This window comes from Vombatus ursinus, unplaced genomic scaffold (genome assembly GCF_900497805.2).
Source record: "Vombatus ursinus unplaced genomic scaffold, bare-nosed wombat genome assembly UNPS02003292.1, whole genome shotgun sequence".
NCBI classification, from domain to species: Eukaryota; Metazoa; Chordata; class Mammalia; order Diprotodontia; family Vombatidae; genus Vombatus; species Vombatus ursinus.
Genome location: NW_020943070.1, coordinates 3,956,376 through 3,968,655, shown reverse-complemented (window position 1 = coordinate 3,968,655; position 12,280 = coordinate 3,956,376). Strand labels below are relative to the sequence as shown.

The window sequence follows — 12,280 nt, the reverse complement described above, 5'->3', positions numbered from 1 at the left end:
TGATTTCAGTATGAAGCTTCAGTAACTAACCTAAGCATACACATTATTTCAATATTTCAAAATAAAAAGGTCCTCCCCAGGGCTAAGTATGTCTAGTTTCAGAAGTTGATCCATTAGGGCAAAAAATTTTACAGCAAGTTTCTCTGATAAAGGCCTCATTTCTCAAATATACAAGGAACTGAGCCAATTTTATGAAAAGAAGAGCCATTCGCCAGTTAATCAGTGGTCAAAGGACATGAACAGGAAGTTTTCAGAAGAAGAAATTAAAGCTATCAATAGTCACATGTAAAAATGTTCTAAATCACTACTGATTAGAGAAATGCAAATTAAAACATCTCTGAGATATCACCTCACACTTATCAGATTGACAGAAAATATGACAGAAGAAGGAAAACGACAAATGTTAGAGGGGATGTGGGAAAATTGAGACACTAATGCACTTTTAGTGGAGTCGTGAACTCATCCAACCATTCTGGAGAACAATTTGGAACTGTGCCCAAAGGACTACAAAACTGTGCATACTCTTTGATCCAGCAATACCACTGCTAAGTCTGTATCCCAAAGAGATCAAAGAAAAGGGAAAAGGACATATTTGTCCTTTTATATTTGTCCTAAATATAAAAAATATTTATAGCAGTTCTTTCCGTGGCAGCACTCAAGGGAATGCCTGTCAATTAGAGAATGGCTGGAAAAGTTGTGGCATATGATTGTGGAGGACTATGTTGCTATAAGACATGATGAGCAGGATGGTTTCAGAAATACCTGGGAAGACTTATATGAACTGATACAAAGTGAAGTAAGCAGAACCAAGAGAACATTGTACACAGTAACAGCAACATTGTAACAATGATCAACTGTAAAAGATTTGGCTACTGTAATCAATACAATGATCCATGACAATTCCAAAGGACCCACGATGAAAAATGCTCTCCACCTCCAGAGAGAGAACTGATGAATTTTGAATGCAAACTGAAGCATACTTTTTAAACTTTATTTTTCTTGTTTTATTTTTTGTCTGTGCTTTCTTTTGCAACATGGCTAATATCAAAACATGTTTTGTATGACTTCACATGTATAACTGATATCAAATTTCTTACCTTTTCAAGTAGGAAGAGGAAGAGAATTTGGAACTCAGAATTTTAAAAACAATTATTGTTAAAAAAAAAGTTTTATATGTAATTGGGAAATATTTAATGAAATAAATAAAATACATTTTAAAAAGTTAATCAAAAAGTTAATCATTTTTACAGAGATGCCTAAACTGGGTCTTTCAGACATCGGGTTCTCTGAAGTGAATTTTCTTCCAGTTAGCCAGGAGACAACCCAAAGGGGAAAAATGACCAGATTCCACATTGGGAGTAAATTAGACAAGAAATAATTTAGTTTCCAAACCCACAGGCAATTGCCACAAATACAGAATCAATAAATAAACATTTATTAAACACCTACCGGCCTCAGACCAGACACTTGACACTTACTAGCTGTGTGATCCTGGCCAAGTCACTTAACCCCCATTGTCTAACCAAAAAGCAAACAAAAACAAAAACAAAAAACCACCTACTACATGCCAGGCCCTGTGCTACGCTCTGGGAATACAAAAGGAACCTGAAAGATCCCATAATGATGACCAATTATTTAAGGTAGAATTCGGACTTAGGTGAGATTTACTGCTGATCCTCATTCTTCTTGGATTCCACGTTTTCGAATTCACCTCCTCACTAAAATGTATTTGTAACCCTCAGATCAACTCTCTAGTGAGGCTCTTAACCATGGCCTCCAAGGACACTGCTGTCTAGCGTTTGTAAATCCAAGAAGGTTGTGAGGTGACTTACAGAGAAAATACCTGTTAGATAAGCTTCTTCAGGCATGAATCATTGTGCTGTTGGTCGTGAGTTCAATGGTAATCAATCAACAAAACAGTACATCCAGAAAAAGGAAGAGGAAATTCTATGATGTGTACGTGAGATTGTTCTGGAAAGTGCTAAAGTAAATGTTGCAACTAGAGGTTCACAGGAAGCCAATCTTGTATTTCTCCTAGGAGAAATTGTTCAGTATTTGCTGCTGTGCATTTATAAACTTTATAGAACACAACCACCAGGAGTGAAGAGAAGCAACCACATATCATTAATGATAGGGATACTACTGACCACTAGAGATTTATATCAGATCAGACCAAATTTAACGAGGGATTTAGACAGGAGGAATGGCTAAGTGCTAGGGGTCGGGAACCTGCAGCCTCCAGGCCACGTATGGCCTCCAATTTGTTCTGTGAAGTTTGGATTCAGTCAAAGGGCTGCACTTGAAGACCTAGCGGGCCACATGTGGCCTCGAGGCTGAAGGTTCCCCACCCTGGGAAGACAATACAGTAATTATAAATGACAGTCAGACATATATAAGTTTCTTGCTTACTTGCGTGGGGGAAATAAGATGAAAAGGCACATTATTCCAGATATTCAGCCCAAAATAAAAAAGGCCCTCCCATTAAAACACAGGTTCTTCACTCAAGCCCTTAGCTGGAATCCTGACTCATAGTGCCAATGCTTACCATGGAATGGAGAGGGGGGGGGGGTTGCTGCCTAGTTGATCACATCAGGGTTTAACAATTTATATCTAATAGATTATTCAAGTGCCAGGCAGACAGACAATACAGACAATATTAGCAACATTAACCCAACTCTATGATTTTCTAAATAGCACTGTACTTTAACACCTAGGTGATTTCTCCTACCCAGAAATCTCCCAAGGTAAATACATAAACTACCTATCTATTAATATATTATTGTATATAAAACATGTATATTTATAGGTGTGTTTATATATGTATACATATGTGTATATATCAGTTGGGCAGCTAGGTAGTTCAGTACATAGAGCTGGGCCTGGAGTCAGGAAGACCTGAATCCAAATCTAGCCTCAGAGACTTACCAGCTGTGTGACCCTGGGCAAGTCAATTAACCTTATTTGCCCTAGTCCACTGGAGAAGGAAATGGCAAACCACTCAACCCCCTGGGAGGCAGCTAGGTGGTGCAGTGGATACAGTCAGGAAGACCAGAGCTCAAATCTGGCCTCAGATACTTGACACTTACTAGCTGTGTGACCCTGGGCAAGTCACTTAACCCCAATTGCTTCATCAAAAAGCAAAAAAAAAAAAAAAAAAAAAAAAGAAAGAAACCACGGATAGTATTGGTGTGCTATGGTCCACAAAGTTACGGAGTTCAATACAACTGAACAACAAAATATATTGCCTGTCATTTGTAACAGACACACATTTCCACTGATGTATTATTATATATTATATGCACACTGATATATAAAACATGCACTCATATACATGCATGTACATATGTGTATGGACACATATTTGTATCTCACTTGAAGATTGTGAGACACCCCTTTCGTCATTGACTGGTGGAGCTGTCACGCTCTTGAATGAATAAATGGCTCTTCCCTCCTATCTCAGCATCACTGACTACTCATTGGTAGCAGTGCCTGGTCAAGGGGGCCCCTGGACTTAGGAAACGACTGTCTCTGAGGTCATTGGCCAGCTCTAAATCTGTGGCCCTGTGACTTCGCTTCTCCTCCCTGGGTCTATTTCCTTCTCTGTGAAACAAAGGAATGGACTACCTGTTCTCTGGGTCCCTTCCATCTCTAGGTCTATGACTCTTCCCTGTGCCTCAGTTTCCTCCTCTGTCCAGTGAGGGAGTTAGTCAATCCCTTCTGGGATCCCTCGAAGTTCCCTTGCGGTGTGTGCCCCAGGAACCACAGCCTTCCTGGCCTCAGGTCCAAGACGCTGTTGGTGCTGTGGGCACAGTGGGCTCCTCAAGTTATCGTTCCAGCGCAGACAGTATATTTCCCTTGTCTGGACCCCGGCCTGAGATCCTCTGGCCCTGGCCTCTCCTCCCCCGCCCTCTGCGAGTATTTTCCGGAAGTGCTCTTGTGCTTCATTTGCATAACGGGACCGTTTGCCCCGGGGCAGATGTTGGCACAGAAGGATAACCAGTGAAAGAGTGGGGCCTTCTGAACCCCAAGCCTCGCAGGAAGTGTAGGTCCTGAAGGGAATGCGAAGCCCTGGAGGCTGGGACAGAGAGCAGGGCCAGCCGTCGGTCACCATGACCGCAGCGGGAGTCTGTGACCAGGCCCTGGGTGCCCGCCTGTCCTGTTATCAACCATAGCTTTTGCTCAAAATAATAGAAAGCACTTTATACAAAGAAAAGATTAAGACTAGCAGAAGCATGTTTTGAAGGATTAGCGGAACTCGAGACCAGCCCTTGAAAACGGCTGCGGCGATTATCAAACTTATAAGTTGGTTTCCTCGCGAAATTGCTGGTCTTCTCCCTCAACCCAACCGTACTGTGGTTCGACACATTGCTCAAGGACTACCTCCTGGAGAAGAGCTCCGGCTGCAAAGAGAGGGGGTGTCGCAACGAAGAGGCAAATCGTCCAGAGCGCCTGCTATGAATCGCCTTGGAGCTGCGAACGAATCCGAAGCGGGCCGGACTGGGCCGTAGCACTTCCAGTGTGCTCAAAGCATTCAGTCTCTCCGTCGTTTGGCTCGTCAGTGGGCCGCCGACGGCGTGTGCCCGTCGTAGATTCGACCGCGCTCCCATATCAAGATTAAGGAGGCGGGCCGCTGGACCGCAGCGAGAACCATGTGGGACGGGAGTTCTGCCGTTTGACTGCGCTGTGACCCGGATTGGTACGTTAGCCCTCTGCTGGGTGAGGAAGCGAGGCCTCCAAAGCCGCGCTGCTCGACGGCCAGGACGAGCTGCTCTAGCAGCTTCAGTCTCACCCGCGAGCTGCATGTGGTCCTTCCACGTCGGACTTGGCGGTGAGTAGGACTCATACCGCAGCCCTTCCCTAAGGGCTTCTCGGAGGCATGAGCCAAGCTGCGAGGACATTGAGCCTTAATCGGGAGCAGACTGGAGCCTCGGCCTCCGCTGGGACTCTACTGGGAGACGGCCTGCTCTATATGGCCCAAATCCACTTTGCTCGTGAGCAAGCGGGAGGCTGCCTGACCCGGTGGTGGCCTCCCCCCGGGGCTCCCGTGGAAGCCCGGTAGTTTCAAGGAGCGCTGTTGGAATGGAATGGACCGTGACTGGAGCCGAGAAACCCCCGCGCGGGTCGGACTTGGAGGCGCCTTACTACCCAGCCTTGCGAGGCCCGGACCGGCCTCCGGGAAGCGCCGCTGGAGCGCAGAGGGAGGCTGCCCTGGACGGACCTGAGATTGCAGACGGCGTTCTGGGGATCAGTCCCCGGGGGCTGCTTTCAAGGGAGGGGGCACCGGCCGAAACGCTGTACAGGCGTGTGCTTTGTAAACTGCGGGGACTGTAAACTGCTGGGGCGTTAACGCTTTAATGGCGCTTCCTTTGGCCGCGGGGCCGGGGCCGGGGCTGACTTGTTGCTAGCGTTTGTCCCTCCTTTGCGCTTCTCCTGGAAGGCAGGGCGCGCACTTAATAAAGGTTCATCCTGTATGAAGGGCCGCGTGCGGTGGAAAGAACCCAGACCCGGGCCTCCGTCTCCCCATTTGTCAAAGGGAGGAAACGATCGACCTTCCGGGAGGAGGGTGGGGTGGGTGGAGAGTGCTTGGGGAAGGGCGGGGCTGGGGGCGGGGCGAGAGGCGGAAGCGGAAGCTCCTGGGCGGGTTCACGCCCATTGCCGCCGCCAGCCTTTCTGCCCGGAAGCCGTGCTGCACTCTGGCTTCCGGCCTGGGGCGTCCGCCATGGCCCGCAAAAAGAAGAAGGGGAGCGACGGGAGCCAAGGCCGCCTCGTGCTCACCTTCGACGAGGAGAAGCGGCGGTGAGCCTCCTTCCTTCGACCAGGTGTCCCCCCCTTGCCTCCCCAGATCATGGTCCGTCCTGGGAACCACGTGGTTCCTCCCCCGCCCCCAGAACCTGATCTGGCTTAGGAATCACGTGGACTCTCCCCGTGGTTGGGGGGCGGGGCTGCCCGGGAGCCGGGTTCCGCTTCTGCCAGTTTTCAGTTCTGGCTCAGCGCGTTCCTAGGGCTTTGTTTTTGTTTTGCTTCATTAGTGGGGAGAGGACTCTCAAGAATTAAAAATAAATTTAAAAACAAAACAATCTCTGGGCGTTTGGGGTGGGGGGGGTCTTGAAGATGACTCTTACACCCCTTGCCTGAAGCCCCCAGGGACGGTCAGGTGCCCCCTGCTCCCGCTTCGGGTGGGCCCCGACTGTAGACAGTGTACATGGCGGTGTAGACGCCCTGCTTCCGTCCTCCCCCCTAAAAAACAAGGGTCACCCGGCGCTCCTCGACGTCGGAATCACGTCATTCTCCCCATTGTACAGAGGAGAAAACCGAGGCTGCCCCAGGCTCCTAGATCCGGGGGAAGAAGGGACCCTGGAGCCGGGGTAACCAAGGTCATCAGAGCCTGGATTTGAACCTAGGTTCCCTGGCAGCAGTTCCGGCGCTCTTGCCCCCGAGTGGGATAAGCTGCCAGGAAAGGTAGTGAGTTCCGTATCTCTAAAAGGCTGGATAACCCACGAGGAGCTTTAGAGACCGTTGGGTGCAACCTCCCTCCATTTTATAGGTGATGAAACTGCGGCACACCTTGACCGCCGGTCTTCCTGAGCCCACCCCAAGTAGTCCATCCACTGCCCTAGTAGCTACCTCACCTTGCTGGGGTGGGGGACCCAGGGTGGGCTGCACGCGATGGCCAGACTTCTCCCTCCCCCCAGGGCTGTTGTCAGGTCCCGGAGATCCTGCAGGGAAAAGCCATCCCACAGAGAGCCCCCTGCCCATTGGTGCAGCTTGGGCCTGAGCTAGAATCAGGAAGACCCGAGTTCAAATCTGCTTCAGTGAGTGTCTCTGAGCAAGGCACTCTAACTGGCCTCAGTTTCCTCATCTAAAATGAGTGGATGCGAGCACCTGCCCCCTGGGTCGTCGTGAAGATGAAGTGAAGACTTTGTAAAGTGCTTTGGATTTACATATGTGATTATATTTGAACACTAGCACATGTTTACACACGTGGTGTGTTCTAGAAGAAGGGGGCAGCTGCATTTTCTCCCCGTTGCCCAGGCAGCCTCGGTCACGTTGGAGTTTGTTCTATAAAAGTGCCTTGCACATGGACGGGGCCATCCGCCTTAGAGGAATGGCAGAGTCCCCGAGAGCCAGGCAGGCCCGCCCTCCTCTGCTGCCCCCCCATCCCGGCCCCCTCCTTCTCCCTGCAGAGACTACCTGACGGGCTTCCACAAGCGGAAGGTGGAGCGGAGGAAGGTGGCCCTGGAGGAGATCCGCAGGAAGCTGAAGGAGGAGCAGCGGAAGCTGCGGGACGAGGTGCCCCGGGGAGGGACCGCGGGGGGTTGGCCTGTTGAGCTGCCCGAGCCCCGAGGTCAGCCCTGAGAGCCTGGTGGGGAGGCTGGGGGGGGCTCACGGAGGCCAGGACGCCTGCTGCACATCCCCTAGGGCGGGGGGGAGGCCCTGAGTCCCAGAGCCCCGCCCCCATCCCCTAGAGCCGCCCTCGAGGGTCCCCTCTCAGGTCTGCCCCCTCCCCTTCCAGCGCCACAAGGAGTATCTGAAGATGCTGAAAGATCGGGAGGAGGCTCTGGGTAAGTCCTAGAGTGGGGGGAGCAGAGACCCCACCCTCACGCACACGGATACAGGGAAATGGGCCTTGTCCTGACCCCACGGGGCCCTGGGGCGGAGAGGCCTCAGCCTGACTCGGGCCATTGCAGAGGAGGCAGACGAGCTGGACCAGCTGGTGACCTCCAAGACGGAGTGCGTGCAGTATGACCATCCCAACCACACCGTAACCGTGACCACCGTTAGCGACCTGGACCTCTCCGGGGCCCGGCTCCTGGGGCTGCCCCCGCTGGGGGTAGGTGCACGGTGGGGCAGAATGTGTGCTGCTGGCAGGGAGGGGTGGGGGGACACGGAACATCTGGGGTGCCTTGGGGCGTCCTGGAGAGGAGAGGATGGACAGAGAAGCCGGAGGGGGGGGGAGGGTAGCAGGAGCCAGGACTAGCTCTGTCTGGCCTGGCGGAGGACCGTGGAGGGCCCCTGGGGGCCCACTTTCGTACCTTGACTCCTTAATTTGATTCCTTGGCTGGAGTTGGAAAAAGGACCCTCACAGCAGGCGTGGTAGGGCCAGGAGAGAGCTTAAAGTGGGAATGTCAGAGACCAGAGATGGGGGGCTCATCTAGTGCTTTGTTGACCCCACCCATTTTACAGATGAAGTGGGAGGGTCAAGCAAAAGGGGGGAACCCAGAGTGGCATAAAGGGCTGGGTCTTTTGCTGAGAACAGCGGGGAGACTTCCAAAGCGGGGATCCTTGCTGCTGGTGGGACCATGGGCCCTTCCAGATTTCCTTGGCCCGGGACCTCCACCTCCGGGGCGCTCCCGTTCTGTATGAGGTAAGAAGCTGCCCTGCCTGCCCCTCAGGGAGAAGCAGAGACCCCCGCAGAGGAACCCATCGGTGCTTTGCCCAAGAAATCTCGGAACCCCTTCCTATCTCAGAGGTGAGCCCCAGTTCCAGCCCCACCCTTCCCTGCTGGGGGGCAGCTGCGCAGGTGCCCTGACCTGTCGGTGCCAGCAGAGGGCACCAGAGGCATGCTCATCTTTGGCTGCGGCAGGGCGGCCAGGCTCTAAGGTTGGGGGGCACACCCCGGGATTCCGGGTGCCCCCACCACCCCCAGCCAAGAGCCACCTTTGTTTCCTCCCATCAGGCAAGAGGGAGTCCCTCTGGTGCCCCGGCGCTGGCCCCCTCCACATGGGGAGGGCAGAGAGCAGCTCGGTTCTGGGGGAGTCTGGACAGGGCAGATTCTGGTCATGCTGAGACTCCCTCGAGGCTTGGCGGACTTGTAAATGTGTAAACACACACACATAAATGTCATTGCCGTGTGCCCACGCCCTGTCCCATCCTCAGGGTGCGGCCCCCTGACACTTTCGACCTTGCTTTGCCTTGGGAAGGCTCCATTGCTGTTCATTCTTTCTCTCCTTTGGGATTTCCATCAGTCCCCAGAAGGCCGGGCATGCAGCCCCCATCAGCCCGGGTTCTGGTGCGTGCCTGGTTGGGAGGCCATGAAGTGCACTGGGTGGCGTGGGGATTGGGAGACCCAGCCTCGCCTGCCTGTCTGACTGTGGAGGAGGCGGCCGGACCCCATGGCCGGAGGACCACCTGTGCCCCTTTGTCACGGCCCCTTTCTGAGCCCCCACCCTCTGTCCTTCTGTGGTCCTCTGACCCCTGCCTGCTGCGGCGTGCCTCATCCCACACCACTGGCCCACCTCCTGTGAGGCGGGGGAGCCATGTAAACAGCCCTTGGCCCCCCTTCAGCCTCCGTGTTTGTGGTCATTGTTCTGGGGGAGGGGTTGGTCATCGGGGCCCCAGGGGGAGCTTTGTGGACCCGCAACCACATCCTCTGGTCTCTCCTGGGCAGGATCTCCTCCCTCACAGCCTCCCTCCACGCACGGAGCCAGAGGCGGGCCAAGAGGAAACGCCCACGTCCGCACCGTGGCCTCGACTCCACCAAGAAGCCACCCAGCGCCACGCGGACCAGCAAGGCTCACCGTCGCAGGATGACCGGCGGGAACAGGAAAGATGGCGGCCCAGGGTAGCTGTGGGGCCTTTCCCCCACGCCCTCTCCTTGTTGCCCCCTCCTCAAGGCTGGAATCTTCTGGAAGCCGCCATAGAGCCCACTCTCCTGCCTTTGCCACCCAGACCTTGTGCCCTCACGGCTAAGGAGGCCTGGGTTCCAGTGCTCCCACCCCGGGGCCAGGCCTTGGGGGCCTTGAGTTGGACCCTTGCAACCTCAGTATTGTTCAACCTGCCTGTTCCCACAGCTTCTCTGGTTAGTCCGGGGAATGTGACCCAAAAGAAAGCAGCCTATGGGCAGGGCAGGGCGGAGCTCACTGACTGTGCCCCAGCCTCTGAGAAGCCCCTCACCCACTTCCTGTGTCTCCTTTGAGTGAAACTGTGGCCCCCACAGAGTGTTGACCGACAGCCCCTTCCAAGCAGGGGAGGGCCCGGCCTTGGGGCTGACAGATGGGGATCCACCCACTTGCTGCTGGGTGACCTGGGGCCCCTCCTTTCCTCCTCTGTGATTGGTCACCTCGAGCCCGTCCAGCCTGAATGGCCTGTCCAGCCATAGGAAAAGCTGCTGCGGTCCCTGCCCTCCAGCACTCGGTGGTTTTTCGAGGGGATGACCAGAGGTGTCTAAAGTCTAGCCAGTGACCGTTGATTCATCACTTCTGTGTGCCCCGCAGATGGGGGGCAGGTTTGACCACATTCCAGAAGGGACCTTGACCTCTAAGGCCACCAGGATGGGGAACCTCCGTTGTTCTTGCCTCCCGGGGCCTGATCTGAGGCCCCTCGCGATGAACCTTAGGACCTTGCAGGGTCTTTCTGGAGGATGAGAAGCAGCGTTAAATGAGTCCTGTTGGCCAGTCTGGGACCAGTGGAGAGTCACCTACTGTGTGCCCAGCACAGTCCTCACCGCTGGAGATAGAAGTTTGAAGAATTAAACCTTATGTGAAAGGAGCTGGTGTTGGATGGCAAGAGGAATCCCCAGCAGTTGGGAGTCCCAGAGTGGAAGGGGCTGCTTCAGGCAGTAGTGCGCCCCCCGTGGCTGGAGGTCTTCGAGGACAGGCCGGGTGGCCACTGCGAGCATGGCCTAGGGGCTGGTCCTCCAGGTGCAGGTGGGATTGTGGGGATGGCTCCTGAAGGTTCCTCCTGGGTCTGTGTTTGGTGGCGGCAGCGGCGGCAGCTGAGGGTCTCCTTGGCACCCCCATGGCTAGGAGAAAGAGAAGACTTGGAGGCAGCAGGTCCTTCACAGAGTGAAAAAAAAATCACTTTGAATTCAAGGAGAATTTTACTCACCTACTATGTGCCTAGCACATTGCTAGACCTTGGTGGGATACAGAGACCAGAATGAGACTTTGTGCCCTCATGGTGCTTACCTCCTAGTGCAGGGAGGAAACGACAATGTAGCCACCAGAATTTGGGGGTGGGAAGGTAGCACTGAGATTGGGATAGGGAGATCAGGAGAGGCCTCTTGGAGGAGGTGCCCCCTGAGCCGAGCTTAAAAGGGAGCTGGAGATAGCAGAAATGGAGGTGAGGAGTGAGAGCACACCCGGGCAAAGGCGTGGAGGTGGTAGATGGGAGGTAGGGTACTGAGAACAGCAAGAAAGGCGGCTTTACTGGAATATCAAGGGCTTGGGGAAATAGGGAGTGGCCGGAAGTTGGCCTGGATGGCGCCTTCTCCACCTGGGCTCAGTAAACTTGGAAAAAGGAAAATTGGCAACAGCTTTGCAGTTACTGTTGCTTTGTGGAATTAGATTTTTAAATATATTTTTATTTTATTAAATATTTCTCAGTTCCATTTTTAACATTTCTTTTTTCATATTTTGAGTTCCAAATTCTCCCTCCTATTTCTTCCCTATCTCTAGAGGAGGCAAGAAATGTGCTGTGGATTACACATGTGAAGTCATATGGAACATTCCCGTGTTAGCCACATTGTGGAATCATATCAGATTCAGTGATATTGAAGCACTTTGCGCTAAGCCTTTTGTAATGATCTCACAGCCCTTGGGGGTAGGTCCTATTATCCCCACTTTACAGATGAGGATGTGGGCAAATGGAGCTTAAGGGACTTGCTCAGGGTCACACAGATAGTGTGGGCCTGGATTTGAACTTGGGTCTTCCTATCACCAAGCCCAGCCCGCCACCCACTGTACCACCCAGCTGCCCACAAGGCTATTGCAGTGGACCATGGGGCCAGCCTTGGGTGGTAGCCGCAGGAGTGGGGAGCAGAGAATGGACTTAAGAGATGTGGAGACATTCAGCCAGACTCAAGAAGGGGATAGAGGGGCTGCAGGCCCGAATCCTTGGAGGGGTGAACATTCCCTGCTCTCTGCACTCAGGACACAGCTTTCGCAGGCCACACGCTGACCACAGGCCTTCAGAGCCCTCTGCCCAGCCCCCTGGAGACTCGCCAGTCTCAGGCTGTGTTTGACCCAAAGTGGGATCACCACGCACCGTGCTTCTCTCTCCCCCACCCCTCTTCTGACAGGCACAACACCCCAGGATCCTTGTCATTGCTTCCAAAATTAACCTGCTCTAACAGGATGGAGGCTTGCCATCAGCTCTTGAGGAGCCAGGAAGGAATGCTGGGCTCCCACGGCAGGAGTCTAGGCATGTTTGGAGCTGTGTGGCCGGCTTTGTCTGAGAAAATGCCCAAGCTCCCAGGGAGGAAAGGGCGTTCTTTGGAGTTCACCGTCAGGAGTGGGGGAGGTGCGGCTCTGTCCCAGCACCAAAGCCTGTGCATAGTTGG

At 53.4% G+C, this 12,280-nt stretch overlaps 1 protein-coding gene across 2 annotated transcripts; it reads left to right on the top strand.

The window, feature by feature from the left end:
* Window positions 1–5,653: 5,653 nt before the first annotated feature.
* Window positions 5,654–11,336, top strand: NOL12 (nucleolar protein 12). 2 transcript variants are annotated; one of them, XM_027873688.1, is made up of 6 exons: window positions 5,654–5,796; window positions 7,185–7,290; window positions 7,514–7,562; window positions 7,689–7,831; window positions 8,394–8,470; window positions 9,389–11,336. In XM_027873688.1, the coding sequence occupies exons 1-6, from the start codon at window positions 5,720–5,722 to the stop codon at window positions 9,564–9,566; spliced, it is 630 nt and encodes a 209-aa protein (XP_027729489.1). In that variant the 5' UTR covers window positions 5,654–5,719; the 3' UTR covers window positions 9,567–11,336. The 2 variants fall into 2 exon arrangements, with proteins under 2 accessions (XP_027729489.1, XP_027729499.1); XM_027873698.1 differs by lacking the exon at window positions 9,389–11,336 and adding an exon at window positions 8,678–9,369.
* Window positions 11,337–12,280: the final 944 nt, after the last annotated feature.